Below are 19073 nucleotides of genomic sequence, written 5' to 3' on the forward strand. Positions count from 1 at the left end.
GTTTATTGCACGGCGATTGAACTTTGCAATGTCTCCAGGGTTGTTCTGCATTAAGGTGTAACTTTTTGTGGATTAAGTCATTTTGTGAATGAATTCATTTTATTTCTTTAACTGCTACGTGAGCAGTGAAGACGGGCTTTAAAGTTAAAGGGATCCTTTATGGTACACAGCGATAGCCTGGCCAACCATTCCTCATCAACCATTTAATTGGAGTGCTTGCATGAGTGCTTAAGCCACTTGCTGAGTGCCCATTGTCGATAGTAAAGAATAATGATTGTGAACATATCGATTAAACATCTATATTGTTACGGCCACATATACCGAGTGTATTATGAGGGGGTTAATCCCTGTTTGTCCTCGGAAGAGCCGCACCTGGGGCCACCGCTCACAATTAACTTTGTGGTACGGTGGGTTGCTTTACAACCATGAACGCCAATCAGTTAACCACGAGTTCCAGTGTCCACAGTCTAATTTTTCCATTCAACTAGAGGTGACATGGTTTCCTGAATGGAGAGCGTGCCCTTGGCAATGCACTAATCTTATCTTAATTAGGGTGGCCTACCGCTGGTGCGTGCTGACGATGACAGGTTAATTAGTTTGGTAATTACCTCCCAGTCTATCCAAGTTCAGACAATGCTGGATCAATGGAAGGAAAGGACAAGCATGGACAGGTTGAAATGTCAACAAGGAATTTATTCATAATGAAAAATTAAATACACTGAAGAAATTTTTATTTCCTTGTAGTGAAAATAAGTAAATTCAAATCAATCCAAATAATATCAAGCAAATAAAGAATTAATCAGGCATTGATAGAAAAACAGACATAGAGTAGATGCCTTACTTGACGATTAAACACGAGACAAGGGTACCCAGCAGATCATTCTGGGGGGAAGGGGGGGGGGGAAGAGAAATCCGGTCTCGACTGACCAAGGTAGAAGTCGTCATGCGTCAAATAAAATGTCCCAAAATGTGTGAGCGTACCTTGGTCCGTTGCCAGTGCCCTGCCTCGCCGTAAACCCATTCGCAATCGGGCTCGAACACCAATCGACGTCACTTTGTCACCCCCAGGAACCAGGGACGCCAATAATCAGGTATGCCAAGAGCAGGTCTCGAGCAGAACCAGCAGGAATGTTCCAACCGTCACCCACCGTCAGGAGCCACAACCAATGGACAGCTGTAAGGAGCTCTGAGGCACTGTAAGGCTATCACTAGTGATCAGAGCTGCAAGGCCGTCACCAACTGTCACAAAACGAACTGTCGCCAGCTCACCAACCGTCTGACTGGAACTGACTGGAGCTGAAAGGAACCGTCACCCAGCTGTCACAAACTGCCAGAAAAACGGTCCTCCCGTCCTTTTTATCGGCGGCCACTGTGGGCAGAGCCTCAAGCAGACTTCAGCCAAATCCACCTTGCCTATTGGCAAATCGTTGCACGTGACCAACCATCAACCTCGCGAGCTTTCCCCGCCACCTCTTCACGCTCTTCCCCACCCCTCTCTCCCTCTTCCCCCCTCTTTTTCTCCCTCCTCCCCTTTAGTATTACCATCAGCGAAGCGACTGGTGGTATTTGCTAGTGTGTGTACATATATATATATATATATATATATATATAGATATATATATATATATATATATATGTATATATATATATATATATATATATATATATATATATATATATATATATACGTGAACATGGCATGGCAAAGCCAATGACGAGCAACTAGCGAGAGGGATGGTCATAAAACCCAGGGTGTGCGTGATTATTTATATATATATATATATATATATATATATATATATATATATATATATATATATATATATATATATATATATATATATATATATATATATATAGTTATGGCTGTGGAAATTCGCAAACCACCATTCAGGTCCCGTAGGTGAGATAACTCTAAGTACATGTGTAGTTAGCCCCAAACCCGTTGTTTAGAGGGTATTTGTGATTCATTCGGGCTGCGACGCTTTGAGATAGCCGTTTTTCTGTTCTATCTTTATTTTGAACCAACCACATCTCAACCGCCACAACCATCAAACCACCACCAAAAACCCTCCGCCACCCTCACCTCTCTCCTTCTACGGCCATTCCCGCACCACCTGTGAACACTGAGCGTCGGGCTGTCTTGGGCTCGTTCAAGATACGCACCGAGCCGCGAGTGCAAATAGCGGCCTTTCCGAGGGAGAATTCGGATCAAGAATGCTACACGCCCACTTCTGATCCGTCCAATCAATAAGCACGGAGCGACTTGGCCCCGCCTCCAGGCACGTCCGTGTGAAATCGAAATATGCAAATTCTAGGATCAGGGGAGGTCCACGCCCACTTTTCCTCCGTCCAATGGGCGAGCGTGGCTCCGCCCCGAGCTCATCCTGATCCGGAAATTTGCATATTGTTTCTCCTGCCGGCCTATAAAACGCCGAGCGCAAGGCGAATCGTGGCAGAGTTTTGGCAGAGAGAGAGTTTTGATAAGAGAGTCAGTTTTTGGTTGGAGAGCAGAGTGTGGCAGCGGCAGAGTGTGGAGTCGGGTGGCGAAGGCATCGAGTTGGGTTCTGCAGTCGGCCGAGGAGAGTTGTGGGAAGAGGCCAAGGAGCTTGGGTCCGAGGCGAGAAGGACGGCGGTCGGCGACGAGGTCGCGGTGGGAGATCGCTCGTCGTGGGACCCAAGCCAGCCAGCCATTCTCCCTCCCCCAGGACATCAACAATTCCCCCTTTTCCCCCGCACTGAGATAGTGCAACAAAGTGGGCCCCGTTCCCACCCCACTCCAAACGTCGTGCCAATGAAACCCGCGAAACGTCACGAGGACGCGGGTAGGACCCACCCGGTCTCGCGGACCTGGTCGCTCCTTCAGGTCACGCACGCATATTGGCCTACAGGCCCGTCTGCCCCCTTGTCTATGAGGTTGGCTTCTTTCCTTTGCTTTTGAGTAAATGTGTGTTGGCGCCGTCTGTAAAGTAGAACTGTATAAGTGTTGCCGTGTGTGCGCGTAGTCGGTAGTAACTCTGCGTCATTGTTTCTCTTGTTGTAACTGCTACATGTGCATTTTGACTGTTTGGCTGTATATGTGTGCTCTCCGTGTGTCGCGTAATAAATGTGCATTGTGTGAACTGTTTTCCCGTTTCGCTTCGTCTTTTCTTTATTGACCCTCCATCCTGCTTCACGTAAAGGGTTCGTAATGGGCTTAAAACGCCCGATAATTAATTTATCAGAACCGTCGAGGCCGACGATAACACTGCTCGGTTATCCCAATAGCACGGAACGGACCGCTTAAGCGGTTCGTGTCCGGAGTCGGCCTGCGGCGAGGTACGATCGCCCGGTCGACCATCCGCGCAGGTACTTAGGTAGATCGAATTTGGCGAGCAACCCTATCCTGCACGGGTGGGCAATTGGCACGGTCATGGTGGGGTTAAACCCCCACCCGTGACTAGCTCCCGGCGTTGTTCCAAGAGGGTCACGACAGAATTGTCCGTTCCGGTGGGCGAGGCGGCCGCCATTCGAGTTGAGCGGCCGATCGCACGCCCGCGGGCACGAATTCGCATTATATATATATATATATATATATATATATATATATATATATATATATATATATATATATATATATATATATATATATATATATATATATATATATATATATATATATATATATATATATATATATATACATACACTCACAAAATAAACCACCGGTTGCCCGGTGAAAGCTAGTGTCGATCTGCATTGGTGGACAGGTAGGAAAATGATTGAGGTATGTTGACCACCATGGGAAGCAAGGAGAAATGGGCATGTTGGGTGTTAACCTTTTATTGGAGCAAAAGAGTGCCTATGATGAAGGGTTAATACCTGAAACGCCAGCTTCTTTGTTTCCCATGGTAGTTGACACATACCTCGATCAACTTTCTGTGGATTTCATCCAATACTTCTTGATAGCTTAATTGCATGCCATGTTTCTTTTTCCTGGTGAGATTTTTCTCTTTTCATTTAAAAATGCAGTATTTTAGGATGCATTGCCAGTTTGAATGTGATTGCTTCTCTACAACTTGACAATGACTTTAAAAATAAGAAAGAATTAATAATTACATACATAATACATACATACATACATACATACACACATAGGTATAAGAGCTGAACAACAGAGGTTGATGAACCATCAGAGAGCAGGAACAGATGGACAAGGAAACCACACAATCAAATGACCTAAATTAGAAAGCATCGCAAAAGCCTGTCCACTTTGTACTCAAACTAAACTTGATGAAAACGACAATTCAAAAAAAATTGTACATTTTATTCATTTGTCCTCTCCATATTCTTATAATGGTTTGTTGAAGATTTGATGACAAAAGCTTGATTGGTTAATATGTTATGACCTGCAAAGACACACACACACACACACAGAAGCGATCCCAAAACCCCATCTCCCGCTGCTTGGGGATAAGAGGGTTGCTAATTTGAGTGGATGGGCTGCAGATCAAAGTAGGAAACGTGGTTAGCGAGGATGCAAGAGTTCATGAGTGTGTCTGGTAAACAATATGTGTTGTGAGTTGACTGCCATTTTGATGGAATGGAGAGCAGAGCACAAAAAGATGGGAATGAAGGAATTTGGACTTGAATGGAAAAGCAGAATGGGTTATTGGATGAATGTGTATGACCTTGTGAGGCTCAGGGTAGACAAAGTGATATGAGGACATGAGGGACAAGATTTAGAGGGTCCACAAGGCTACCAACCTATTTGTGGTGGAGGAGTTGTGGACATAGATTTTTGGGTCTCCTTGTTGGTCATAACAATGATCTTTGGGCCTTCACAAATTATTTGGCATCCAGTTTTTCCAGAGTGGCCAGTGCAGCCTGAGACTACAGAAGAGAAGTGTGCTCTATTGAACTGCAACAAAGGCTTCAAATTGAGAAAGGGTTTGGCACACTGGGGAATGCCAAGATGGCCTCTTCTCTGGATTGATATCTCTATCACTCAGCAAGTCACAAGGGTCTTGTTCAAATGGAAGGTTGTATTTTTAGTGGAGAAAAGCCATTAAAATGGACTGTGATGAATAAAAATGTCATATCTTCAATTGTCACCATCTTTTCTTTCTCTTGTGGGCATATTGAAGAGCGAACATTTGGAGATGGTATGTCCATGTGATTGTGGATCTTTCTTGATTGCTCGTTCCATGCAAATCACAGGTGGTAGGTTAGCTTGTTGGTCTGTCCATTAAAGCTGTCCTTTTTTGCTTATTGTTCCACATGTAGGCAGCAGGTGGTGCTGTGACCTTTTTGGCTGCTATGTCAAGGTCCTCTTTTTATGAAGCACAAAAGGAATCTGGAGGGCAAAGATTTTGGGGGGGTTGGTCAAACTTCTTGGCACGACTTACCAGTGTGCTATCGGTGACCCCCTGACAAACAGCCGGAGCTCCACGGCCCCCTTGGGGCGAAATCATCTGGCTGGTTGTCATCAAATATGCCCATCAATAACTGAAAATCTATGAGGGGTCTGTGTTCCTTTAATAACTTTCTGTAATGGTTGAGACCCGAGTCTGAGCAGCAGGAATATGTGCGGAAAATAATCAAAACTGCACCTTCTCCATGAAGGAAGATCTCAACCTCACTATGAGAAACAGCTCTGCACCAAAGCAAAGAGCTGAAGAGGTTACGCCTGTCCCATAGACCAACAATTTGGTCCTTGAAATATGATTCTATACCGAAATGGAGGTGGATACTTTGAGTTCTGGGAGGACTCGGTTCCACTTTCTGAAATGTGCACATGGAGATTATAACCATGGAATGGTTCCATTATTTAAAGGGATTTGAGTTTTTCAGTTTGAGGCAAATTAACCTCCATTGATTATAATTTCATTGTGGGGAGGTTGGGGATTGTGTTTTGAGTATCACACCTGCCAGAAAGTTTGTGAAGTTGAATATAATATTCACCTGGTATGTGTTTATGTGGTGTCCTTTATCCTCACGACTGCTTTTGTTTTTCAGTCGTAATTGTCGGTGGCATTGACATGATGTCACAGTCGCTGATGTTGGCAAAGAAACCCCACATCATCATAGGTGAGCAATTAATTGACCTGGCTATGGAAATCGACTCTACTCTACTTTCCTGTGGTGTCCTGCGCACCATACTATTGCTTTTATTTCCATTTATGCTTGTGGTTAAGATTTGTTGTTTCACTGTTACAGAAGGTTAAACCACAGTTTTGATTGGTTGGAGAGATACTTTCTTGGATTACTGATGGCAGCACCATTAGCTGTTTGGTTATAATGAATGTTTGTAGAAAGTGCTGGAAGATTTATTTCCATACTTCAACAATCTGTAACATGTTTTCATTTAATCACAGGGGGGAAGGCTAATTAGCCTGGAGGTATGCATACTTGCCTCAAAACTGTCTACCCTCAGTTTGAATATTGGGCCAGCTGTAAACTGTTATCCTGGTGTTTTTCATGTAGAGTGATTCCTCAATGTGTGGGCCGTCCCTTGGATGGGCATTAAACTGGGTGTTCCATCTGCGAGCATTAGACCAGGTCAGGTATGGGAGCATGTGCCGGAGCAGTGTGTCACTTCATGTAGAGTGATTCCTCAATGTGTGGGCCGTCCCTTGGATGGACATTAAACTGGGTGTTCCATCTGCGAGCATTAGGTCAGGTCAGGTATGGGAGCATGTGCCGGAGCAGTGTGTCACTGCGTCTTCTTTCCACCGGTACTCCAGGGGCGTCCGTCTGGCCATTCCCCAGGCAGATGCCTGGGCCATCCCCATCTCCTTGCGATACTGATCAACCTGCTGCAACCACGAGGAACGTGGTAGGCCCATTGACCTCCTCCACTCACGAGTTCTCCCTCACTGAGAGAATCTGGTGAGCAGGATCAGCGTCAGGAAAACGAGCCACATGTCCATTCAGCCGCAGCTGACGCTCACGGACTATGCAGGTAACAAATCTCATTTGAGTCTCTCAGCAACCGCTCGTTGGACACAAAGTCTGACCAGCGATAGCCAATAATACTCCGAAGAGACGTGGTACCAAAGGAATTAATTCTCCATCTCAGATCCCTGGTCAGAATCCAAGTCACATCCATAGAGCAATACTGGAAGCACCAAGGTCCTGAAGACTCAAACTTTCGTCCTCCCGCACAGGTACTGGCAGCGCCACACCCCAAGATCCAGTGAATCCATGACTCCCGAGGCCCGACCCTGACGTCTATTGACCTCTGGCTCGCAACCAGCAGAGACATGAATATCACTGCCAAGGTAAGTGAATCTCTTCATGACCTCAACATCCTCACTAAAAACAGGTACAGACAGGACAGCAGCATCCAAGATGTCATTGAAAGCCTGGATCTTAGTTTTGACCCATTAAACCTGTAATCCCGGCGGCTCCGAATCCTCATTCATCACCTCGAGGCTCCGTAAAGATGACTGCATCATCTGCGAAATCAAGGTCAGAGATCTTGACATTCCCAAATGATGCACCGCCACTTTATCTCTCCAACATCCTCCCAGAATCCAGTCCATGCAAACACTGAAAAGCGTGGGGGCCAGTACACACCCCTGACAAACTCTAGTGACAACTGGAAATATATCAAAGATGGTATCACATCTCACAGCACTCTTAGTACCAGAGTATAGTTCAGACATCAGATTGATCAGTTTTGGTGCCACTCCACAAAGACCAAGAATCCTCCAGAGGGCATCCCGATTCACTGAATCAAACGCTTTACAGAGATCAACATAGGCTGCAAGCAACCCTGCCAAAACGCTCATCTGCGTTTGGTGAGGACCCGAAGAGCAAAGATACGGTCAATCGTTGACCTCTTTGGTGTAAAGCCTGACTGCTCTGGACGCTGGTGCTCAAGCAGATGGTGGTGAATCCTATTGAGAATTATCTGAGCGAAGTCCTTGCCTGGCACTGAGAGCAGCGTCACCCCTCAGTAGTTGTTGCAGTCTTGGCGATCACCGTTCGCTTTCCAGTGAGGGACAACAAGGGTTCTCTTCCAGTCAGTTTGATGATGCCTGTGTTCCAGGCAGAGCACAGAACTGCATGCAACGGCACAAGGTGGCATTTCCACCAGCCTTGAGAAGTTCAGCATGGATGCCACAGATCCCTGGAGCTTTACCCCATTTCAACCAGTTCACCACAGTCTGTGTTTCCACAAACGAAGGTGGACCACAGTTGATTGGAGGGTGAGCAATAGGGATTGTAACACCCCTGACATCCAACTCAAAAGCTGGTGGATCACCTTGGTACAGCCACTCAAAGTAACCAGTCCAGCAGGCCTTCACTTCACTCCCCTGTCAAGAGCCCAACACCCTCTGCTCTCACTGCAGTACACCGAGGGACGGGCTTGGAGGAACGCAATGCGTGAATTCCCCTATAAGCAGGACAAGAATCAGTTCACCACAGTTGATGCTCTACCCCCTCACAGATTCTACGCAGATAGGCCTCCTTGTCCACGCTTAGTGCACGTACAGTTTTACGCCTCAGCTCCCTGAACAGATCAGCTCTGCCATTCAGCCTGGCCCTGCGACTCTGATCAATGGTATCCAGTGTCCCTTGAGAGACAAAATTCTTCTTCACCCTACGGTGAGTTCCAAGACATCCACCGGAATCATCAAGGACGGTGGTCTTGAAGGCACTCCACAACTCTTCAGGATCCCCCAAAGCACCCAGACCCCCAAAATATCCACTCAGCTTGTTTGCAAACTCCTCAGCTACCCTCTCATCCTTGAGCTTGCCAACATCCAGCCTAGGCTGTGATGGTACCATTTTCCTGGATTTAAGCTGCAACTTCAGAGTTGCTACAACCAGTCTGTGGTCAGTATTGAGGAATTGAGTACTCCGGTAGACTCTGCAGTTCTGGATCCTCCTCCAGCGAACATCAACGAGCACATGGTCAATCTTCTTTGCCACACTGCCAGCGTTGGAATACCAAGTCCAGCGATGAGCTTGTGGGCGCTGAAACCATGAACCGGCCACCCTAAGTCAGGACTTCTTGCAAAGTCAAGGAGCTTATTGCTATTCTGGTTCACAGTTCCAGACCCATGGGGACCAACACACATCTCATAACCATCCCTATCAGTTCCAGTCGATGCATTGAAATCCCTCAAGACTAGGAGAGTGTCTCGCCTGGGGCACTGATCAACCACAAACTCGAGCGTGGCACAGAATGCGTCCTTCATGGTGAGATCACTCTCCTCAGTCTGAGCATATACAGAGACCAGGGAAATGATACCCAAAGAGTGACGAATCCTGAGTCATAATACACTCGTTGACCAGTGTTACCTCAATTATCATTGGAGTCTGCTTATTGGACACAGCTACAGCAACTCCTTGGGCATTGTAACCATCAGAACGACCAGACCAATAGTAGGTGTAACCACCCGCCATGATCTCACCGCAATCTGGTCTCCGAACCTCAGAGAGAGCTGCAATGCTGATGTCCAAACGCTTGAGTTCAGATGATAACAGAGACAGGTGATCATCCTCTCTTAGGGATAGGACATTACAGGTGCCCACCAGAAGGGACCGCCTCAGGTTAACCCAAGGAGACCGCCGTCTGGTGGACGACACCTCAGCACCACCCCGAAACGCACTACCGCAATCTGACCTGGGAAGGTTGCCCCGTGGTTTCCCTCGTAGAATCAAAGGTTGGGGATCCTGAAGGCTTTGCCCCAATCCCATCATCTGGTGAGCTGCCCTGCGAAGGGAAGCTGCACAGGAGGTACTCCTACGGAGTGGGTTTTCAGATTTATTTTTCTTGTGCTTTTCGTATGTTTTATGGAATGAATGGTTTTACGGTGGCCAGAGTGCAAATACTGCCACCAACCTCCTAATAAATAATAACCCAACTGCAGGAGGACATCCACAGACACAGTTGTGCATAAGATGTGGATGACTGTTGACCCACAAGGAGCTCCTCCGCCCTGACAGGTTTTGTTTTTAATCCTGCTGGGTTTCCATACCGTACACCCTCCTCACCAAGAAACTTGGTGGTGGAGACTATTTAGTCGCCGACAACCCGACCATGAAACAGGTTAGTCTAGGTTTACATGGTACCTATAGCAAGTCACAGATCTAATCTGACGTGACAAATGGTAATTAAAGATTCCACTGTGTCCTTTGAGCATTAGTTGGTGGCCATTAAAGATCCTACTGTGTCCTTTGCGAACAGTTGGCGAGCTACCGCCGGCACCCTGGCCAAACTTTCCAAATTCTTGCACTAACCTGCAGGGGCACTGCATCAGCGGCACCGTTTTACCCCCAGCAAATGATGCTACCTGCAGCCATTTGCTGCATATAAAAGAAGAAAATTTTAACCACATATTGTTGGGATTTATATTGATGGTTGATTGATAGTGTTTTTACCACGGGAAGTGAAAAGTAGGGTTAAGCAATTGGTTCACATCTACCTGTCTGTCTGTCCACAGACGTCAGTTTATGATTGAAGAACAACTTCATTTCAATTGAATGTTTTATTTTGAACATGAATTGGAAAACAAACCTGTTGGTCAGCACTACTTTGGCTCTGAATTCATCCCGATCACACATTCGCATTGAGGAGTGCGATTTTGTTACTCTGCCTCGTAGTCAAACAAAATTGAAGATCATTCTGACCAGGAAACTTACTGTTTTTAAGGACATTATAGAGGACACAAACAACAGGCATGAAGAACTAATGTAGCGTGTTAAACGAGGTGGTGTAATAGACGCTGCATCAACGGCGGTAAACTTCCAAATACCTTTTTTTTTTCTGCTACCTTGAAAATCTTTATTTTATTTCATTTGAATTATATGCTTGAACACTGCAGAACACAAATTTCCTTTTTGACACTTTCAAACGCCTTCCGTTTAGCAGTACTTGGACAAAATATTGCAGCATTTTACGTTGTCACAACCAATTGAATTTGTCGCTCGTAGACCCTGCCCTTGTCCCTGTTTCTCAAGACAATGTGAGGTAAGGTGTTCTATGAACTCAAAGCTTAAATCCTGAATCGATTCCTTTCTTTGAGTTTGTTAATTAGCAAATTTTGTGGCTTGTTGTCTTTTGCCCAGAAATATCATTTAAGTTTTCCTTGTTCTCAGTCGAACCTACTTTATTGAGTGTTTTTCAAACTTGGCATAATTTGCAGGAAGATTGATTAAAACGACGGATTTGTTTTGGTACCTGCACTCTGTTTGAAATATAATGCGTACCTCCCAGCCACACCAGGGCGTTTGGTGGACCACCTTGAGAACACCAAAGGATTCAACTTGCGAGCCATAAAGTACATGGTGATGGATGAGGCCGATCGCATTCTCAACATGGACTTTGAGGTTGAGGTAAGAGCTGCTATATGTGTTTTTGCAACAGAAAGGCAGGATAACCAAATTGCCATTGATTTTAAAAACTCTTAAGCATTGTTATTTTTTGTGGGATGTAATTGATAGCACAATCCTTTTTAATTTAATTTAATTTAATTTTGTTTTGTTTTGTTTTGTTCTCTTTTTGTATGCAAAGTCGAGTTTTGTGGAAGAGCTAGAACACTGAACGGATCAGGACGCAGCAGAACAAAAGGAACAGTAGAAAGAGGGGGAAAACACAGAGAGCAGGGTTGATGGGCAAATAAGGGAAGTGGGGAGGAAAGAGGGGTAGTGGAGGATGCATGGGGTGGATAAGATGGAAGGAAGAATGAGATTGAAGAGAATGTGGGAGTTGGTTCCTGGTTACACAGGTGGGGGGGGGGGGGAAGAGGAACAAATAAGTGGAGGTGAGCAGTGGTTCTCAGTTTTGGGAGTTTCACCAGAAGGGGGTTAATTGTGGACATGTTCCCTGCAAAAATTTGGAGGGGAAGGGGGACAACACATGGGAAGAACAGAGGGTGCAAGACCAGAAAGGAGGCAGTAGAAGACAGAGACCACTGACCTGTCTGCAATGGAAAATGGATAGGCCCAGAGACTCAGCGTCATCACAGGCGATTCTAATAATCTGAAGGCTTTGGGTTCCAGAGCATTGAGCTGAGCAAGATGTGAGGCAGCAGATCCAGGCCAAAGGGGAGAGCAGTACTCTATGAAGGCTTTGGAGGGAGATGGATAGGGGTTCAGGTGTGCTCAGGAAAGACTTTGCATGACGGAAGATGCTCAGTGCAAGATCTGAAGGATGAGCGATGTCAAGGCAGATGGTGGAGTCATCAGCAAAGAGATAAAGGGGATATTCTAGAGAATCAGAGACAAAATGGACAGGGAATATTTGGCTGAACATATGGACTCTTTGGAAATAATTTTCCTAACTGTTTCTTTCAAAAGAGAGCATTTTGACTTCCTACTGTTTTTTTCCTTTTTCTTTTTTCAGGTTGATAAGATACTGCGTGTCATTCCTAAAGAGAGAAAAACATATCTGTTTTCTGCAACAATGACCAAAAAGGTGAATTTTAGTTTTGTGCCCGATGTTCTCTCCTTGCTTGCTGTTTTTATATATTTATTTTTGTTGAATTTTTCTCTTTTTTTTTTTTTTGAATAAACTACAGACCTGCTTACCTTTCCAGATGGTCCATCTTTAAAAAAATTTTTTTAATGTAAACCACACTGAAATTACAAAGATATGAATGAGCCGGAGTTGCTGGAAATTAGATGTTGCAGGAATTCGTACAAGTGGGATTTCACCACCGGTAAGGCCTCAGTCACATTTGCTCTACGGTGAGGATAAGGCGGCCGTACGCCCTCTGAATTGACAGAAACGTGTGGCGGCCGCAGAGAAACTGAGGTGGCCTCAGGGTGGCCCTATGCCGTTTGGTTATATTTTACAGGCCGTAGGGTCGCCGTGGAATGAAATCGCGGAGTTATAACTTTTTTTTTCATTTCTACGCTCGCCGTAGCAATTAGACAAGCCAAGCTATGACGTAGATGTGTTCCACGTCGACCGTACATAGGGCGTGCGGTGGGCTTGCGTTTTCCGTGCGGCTGCCGTAAGCTCTTCTCAATGAAAATTGAATTTTCCCAACCCCCAAAAAATTACGGCGGCCGCACTATTTACACGGTCGCCGTACGGTGGCCTTGCGGTCTGTGTGACTACCTGTGGGCAACGCAAGATCGACGCACAGTTCCCCTACGCACCTACGTACGGCCTCCGTGGCAGTCTGCGTCGACCGTACGTCCACTGTGCGCTACCGCTAGAGATCAGAGTATAGTTGTTTGCCTATACACAGTGGTGCCCCCAGAATCCGAATTTGATTCATTCCAGGAGGCTGTTCGGATTGCAAAAAGTTCGGATTCAAAAAATATTTTCCCAATAAGAAATAATGGAAAGTGAATTAATCCGTTCGTGGACCCAAAAAAAACCCCACTTTCAAGACACTTTAAACTGAAATTCCCCATGTTTAAGGTAAAATCGGATGAGTAAATGACCTTCGGTGGCGGTGTATTGTATGTAAACTGGTACAATCGCCACATCCAAAGGCCCACACAGGCTCGAGCTCCGGCCTAGGTTTCGATCGCTCGCGCACTCTGCGAGAGCGCTGCCCCCAGGGCAGCTCATCAAACATGATGCCCCCAGAACCACAATCTCTTTCATCAAATGCATGGGGCTGACATCAAGGATATTAAAAATTACAACCAGTTTTGCTGTGAAATTCAATCCTTGCCCGACAGTCCGAAACACCACGTGATCGGATTGCTTTTTTTTGTTAATAATTAAAACACAAGATGATTAAAAAAAAAAAATGAAGGTGAAAACACGAGGTAAGGCCGAAGTCACATTTGGCTCGGCGCCCGTAGGGTCTACAAAATGTACGGACACTTGCAATTATAAAGTGGCCGAGTATTTCCACGGTCACACAATGTAGCAGTCACACATGTTTTTATTTTTCGGGAAGCCGCATGGCGTGTTTATAAATTGTGGAGACCGAAAATGTGGGGGTGCCGTAATTTTTTACATGTGCGCCGCGACATTTTTGTGACCTTGACCTTTGACCTTGACCTTTATATTTTCGTACAGTTAATGGTATCTCTCCAGGACCGTTGTACATGAAATATCAAGAGATTTTGATGAGAACTGAGGAAATAAAATTTTCATGAAAAATCCGTTTTTTCGTCATGACGTCATAGCGTCAAACTTTTGACAGATCTGGAAAGCACTTATCAAGCGCTTTCATATGAGGTATTACTCGATATGGTATCTAAGATTTCAAAATTTGACCTTGGGGTCAAAAACTTTTGACCTCCAGCGCTAACCATGAAGGTCAAGGCTGATCGTCACCAAAAATTAATCAGCTGAGCGCCAGACCATGAACTATATTCCGATGAAGTTTGAAGACGATCCGATCAAAATTACTCAAAAAATAAGGGTTTCGTCGACTCCCCTGATTTGCGACAAAGTGACCTTGACCTTTGACCTTTGACCTTGACCTTGAAAATTTTATGCGCTGAAAGGGACCTCTATAGGACTCTGATATGCGAAGTTACAAAAATTTCCAATGATAACTGTGCTCTGCAGAGTGATCGATACGTGATTACAGACAAACAAACAAACAAACAAAAAAAACATTAAAGCTGACTAACATATCTTGCAAAAACTTTGTTTTGGCAAGATAAAAATGTAATGCAAAGCATTACACCTGTGAAATCCATACAACAAATTTGACCTTAGAAAAAAAAATTGGTTGTTGAACTCAATGACCGAATACGCAAATCCTCTTCAAATTTCAAGTCAATCAGATGAAAAGTGACTTTTTAGAAATTCGGCCTATGTCGACTTTTTAATATATGTTAACCTCAAAAATACTTGTTCGTTGAATTCAGTGACCGAAAATGTAAATCCTTCAAATTTCAAGTCAATCGGATGAAAATTGCCGATTTTAGAAATACCGCCTTAGTTGTTGACCTTTTGGCATATTTTGAACTCTAATTTGTGGTTGAATTCAGTGACCTGATATCCAAATCCTGTTCAAATTTATAGTCAATCGGATAAAAATTGAGGATTTCAGAAATTTGATAAATTTATTGACATTTGGCCTATGTTGATCTTTTGACCAAAAAAACAATAGGCTTCTTGCTAATGACGAACTCTATCATGTGGTGAAGTTTCGTGTAGATCGGTTTTAAATTGTGACCTATAGGCGATAAACATACAAACAACCCGGTAGGCGACATGGGTGGTCGCTACATAATTGCATACTAGTCATACAGTTTTTGACAGATCGGGCTGAAAATTTTTGACAGAGGTTGATTATAGTGCACATAAAAGCCTGGAAGCCGATTTTTGATTTTCGAAATATTTTTTTTTTAGGATTTTTCAAAAATTTCAAAGTCCCCTTGCAAGGCAACGGTGGTGTCCATAGCAACGGTGCTCAAAAGCATACAACTAGATCCTGGTATGAACCTACCTGTCAAGTTTCATCAAAATCAGTTGACTCCTCTAGCCTCCGGAGCTTTCCATTACATACAAACATACATACAGACAAGCGGAAAAAGTGAAAATAAGGGTACTCCAGCTACCACCCAACAAACATACTGTTACGGGTTTCCGCCGTGTTCGGCGTGCGAACGGCCGCTTCAGCCCAATCGCGGTCGCGCGCCCACCGAAGGCGACAATCCAGTCATGACTTTCCGGACCAACCCCAAAATCCAGCCACAGATACCTTAACGCATCATAAACCAATCAATACTCTGTCCACGTGCAACAGGATCAATCGCCGAATTGTCGATTTACCTAACTATTCGCGTGGACAGAAATACCGAGAGTTTATACCTCGACGGGACTTGTACGAAAACGAGCCGCTTAAGCGTGCTCGTTCCGTATGCGAAGCCGAGCGGTTTGATATCGCCATGTCCCATCGGACCAGATTTACTTTTATCGGCTTTAAAAGCCAGTTAATTCCCGATACGTGCCGTGGCAGTCAATGCATGGAAAATGACACAAACGAGCAGGTTGACATTCAAACAATGGGGCATTTATTTCCAGTAGGCATGCAGTCAATGAATGGAGGGATCAGACAAGACACGAGCAAAAGCCTACAGCCGAGTTCTATTCAATAATGTACAGTCATGCACTTAACCATTTCTACTTAATAAGACAAGGCGCCACAGACTTTTACGTAAAAACCCAAGGAAAGAATAGGGCTTGTGAGCCTTTATTTCAAACTCGGAGGCCTGGTTGACCGAGGGAATCCAAGAGGCCAGGCAGGTTACCTGGCCGCCCTTGGTGTCTCCGTTCGGTCTGGTGCGTCGCCAACGTGCCAGTCGCTTGGGCGGCTTGACGAGCAGCTTGTACGGCTGCTTGGTAGGCCTCGGTGGCCTGGCTTCGTCGCGGCCCCTTTCTGGCGAGCCTGGCCGGCGACGCTTCAGAGGAGCGAGCGGTTCTCTTGCTCTATCAGAGTTGATTCTCCTCTTGCCCCGTTCACTCCTCGGCGTCGCCCGACCGTATCAGGGCTGTCTGCCCGGACCCCCACGCTCCGCTGCTGCCGCTAGCTCCGACGACTCCAAGCTCCGATGCTGCCGCTCCCACCAGCCCCGACTCCCGACTTCTGATCTCCACCGGGGAACGACCCGTGAACAACGACTAACAACCACGAACCACTTCTCCGACACTCTTGTGACACGACACCGACCGACCGACTCTCCCTGAATCTGCTCGAGTTCCGCCCTTATATCGGCCAGGAGCGAGCCGTCCCTTGATCTTTCAACCTGAGGCAAGGCTCCGCCCAATGTTCGCCTCCGACCTTTCACCCCTGGTGAGCCTCGCGGGAAACCCCAAGTTTTACGTAACCCGTGTGTTTTGGGGAAGTCGCTCTGTGATCCGGTTATGCAAATTAGGTTCGTGCCGCGGCGCACAATAGCGGCTTTGAGCAGTGGTGGCGGTGGGGAACGTTGCTCGTCGATTGTGAGGAGTTCTGGTGTGATGTTTCGAAATTAAAGACCGAGAAAGAATAACGGCTAACTCAAAGATGCACAGCCCTTTACACATCGGTGGGGGAATCTAACCTGAAACACGTACTTATCGAAATAACTGATCTCTGGGGGGCCAAAATGGTGTTCTGTGAATTTCCACCACCGTAACAATACATACAGACATACGGAAAAAGTGAGAATAAGGGTAGTCCAGCGACCACCCAACAAAAAGATGTCGTGCAGTGCACGATACTTGCAAAATCCACCCCCTTCTCCAAAGGTTGCCATGGATACATCAAATTGTCCATTTCGTTAAGATTAAAAATGACAATGTCAATCAAAGCTCAGGTCAATCAGATGAAAATTGATCATTTTTCTGTATTTTATTTTATTTTGAATAAATTACAGACCTCCACTCGACCTGAAAATCACCAGGATGACAGTTTATAGCTGGCCCAATTCTCTCTCTCTCTCTCTCTCTCTCTCTCTCTCTCTCTCTCTCTCTCTCTCTCTCTCTCTCTCTCTCTCTCTCGCTCTCGCTCGCTCTCGCTCTCGCTCTCTCTCGCTCTCTCTCGCTCTTGCCTCTCGCTCTCTCTCGCTCTTGCCTCTCGCTCTTGCCTCTCGCTCTTGCCTCTCGCTCTTGCCTCTCGCTCTTGCCTCTCGCTCTCTCTCGCTCTTGCCTCTCGCTCTCTCTCGCTCTTGCCTCTCGCTCTCTCTCGCTCTTGCCTCTCGCTCTCTCTCGCTCTTGCCTCTCGCTCTCTCTCGCTCTTGCCTCTCGCTCTCTCTCGCTCTTGCCTCTCGCTCTCTCTCGCTCTTGCCTCTCGCTCTCTCTCGCTCTTGCCTCTCGCTCTCTCTCGCTCTTGCCTCTCGCTCTCTCTCGCTCTTGCCTCTCGCTCTCTCTCGCTCTTGCCTCTCGCTCTCTCTCGCTCTTGCCTCTCGCTCTCTCTCGCTCTTGCCTCTCGCTCTCTCTCGCTCTTGCCTCTCGCTCTCTCTCGCTCTTGCCTCTCGCTCTCTCTCGCTCTTGCCTCTCGCTCTCTCTCGCTCTTGCCTCTCGCTCTCTCTCGCTCTTGCCTCTCGCTCTCTCTCGCTCTTGCCTCTCGCTCTCTCTCGCTCTTGCCTCTCGCTCTCTCTCGCTCTTGCCTCTCGCTCTCTCTCGCTCTTGCCTCTCGCTCTCTCTCGCTCTTGCCTCTCGCTCTCTCTCGCTCTTGCCTCTCGCTCTCTCTTGCCTCTCGCTCTCTCTTGCCTCTCGCTCTCTCTCGCTCTTGCCTCTCTCTCTCGCTCTTGCCTCTCTCTCTCGCTCTTGCCTCTCTCTCTCGCTCTTGCCTCTCTCTCTCGCTCTTGCCTCTCTCTCTCGCTCTTGCCTCTCTCTCTCTCTCTTGCCTCTCTCTCTCTCTCTCTCTCTCTCTTGCCTTTCTCTCTCTCTCTTGCCTTTCTCTCTCTCTCTTGCCTCTCTCTCTCTTGCCTCTGATGTGGATTTTTTTAACCCACCTTGTTGTGATCGTTGTCCTCCTGAAGGATTCTAACCGGTCGATTGTGGAATCCTATTTGACTTCAGACAGAGTTTAACGTTTGTCCGATTTGATTATAAAACCCTACAAAAACCCTATCGACACTGATAAAACTGATGTCCACACAAGTCCTTCCTTGTGAAACAATTTATTTCCTAATTATACACCATACACTTCTCACCTTTGTACAATGAACTTAAGAATCCCCATTTGATTGCAATATTATTTGGTTCTATTTCATTTATTCTTATTTTAGTTAACAGTTAGACCAACCCGATTCAATTCACTTCTACATTACATCAGAGAGTTTTTATTCTAACTTGGTACTTGGTCAGTTCCAAGGAGTACGAGCCACTGAGAAACTATACTTCCTCACGTGCTCGTACTGAGAACAATGTGCCTTTCAAAATATTTATACTTCCATGAGAGAGAGGTTGGGGGATATTCACCCAGACTGTAGACGTGTCCTCGAGACAAAAAGCTACTTCGTACATTTTATAAGCAAAGGTTCATTTATCAGCTCGGTCACTCTGCTCCAGAACAACACATTTCTTATCATTTAGGGCAAAAGTCTTTTGGCCAGAAATGACAGCCAATTCAATTTGCAGCATAAAAGTTACATTTCTGAAACTCCATTTGTTACAATTTAAAATACATTAATATAAATTTTTCCCCCACACTCCCCCGTTTTTT

At 45.8% G+C, this 19073-nt stretch overlaps 1 protein-coding gene across 1 annotated transcript in view; it reads left to right on the forward strand.

Annotated features, from left to right (window-relative positions):
* Positions 1 to 19073, forward strand: part of DDX47 (DEAD-box helicase 47) — an 83932-nt gene that overhangs the window by 7665 nt on the left and 57194 nt on the right. The window contains exons 4-6 of the mRNA XM_085883103.1: positions 5998 to 6069; positions 11213 to 11331; positions 12341 to 12412. Of these exons, the coding sequence (XP_085739229.1) occupies positions 5998 to 6069; positions 11213 to 11331; positions 12341 to 12412 (263 nt within the window). The remainder of the gene's footprint in view (positions 1 to 5997; positions 6070 to 11212; positions 11332 to 12340; positions 12413 to 19073) is intronic.

Source organism: Eptatretus burgeri, chromosome 1, assembly GCF_056783735.1.
Source record: "Eptatretus burgeri isolate ZD-2024b chromosome 1, Ebu_testis_v1, whole genome shotgun sequence".
Taxonomy (NCBI): Eukaryota; Metazoa; Chordata; class Myxini; order Myxiniformes; family Myxinidae; genus Eptatretus; species Eptatretus burgeri.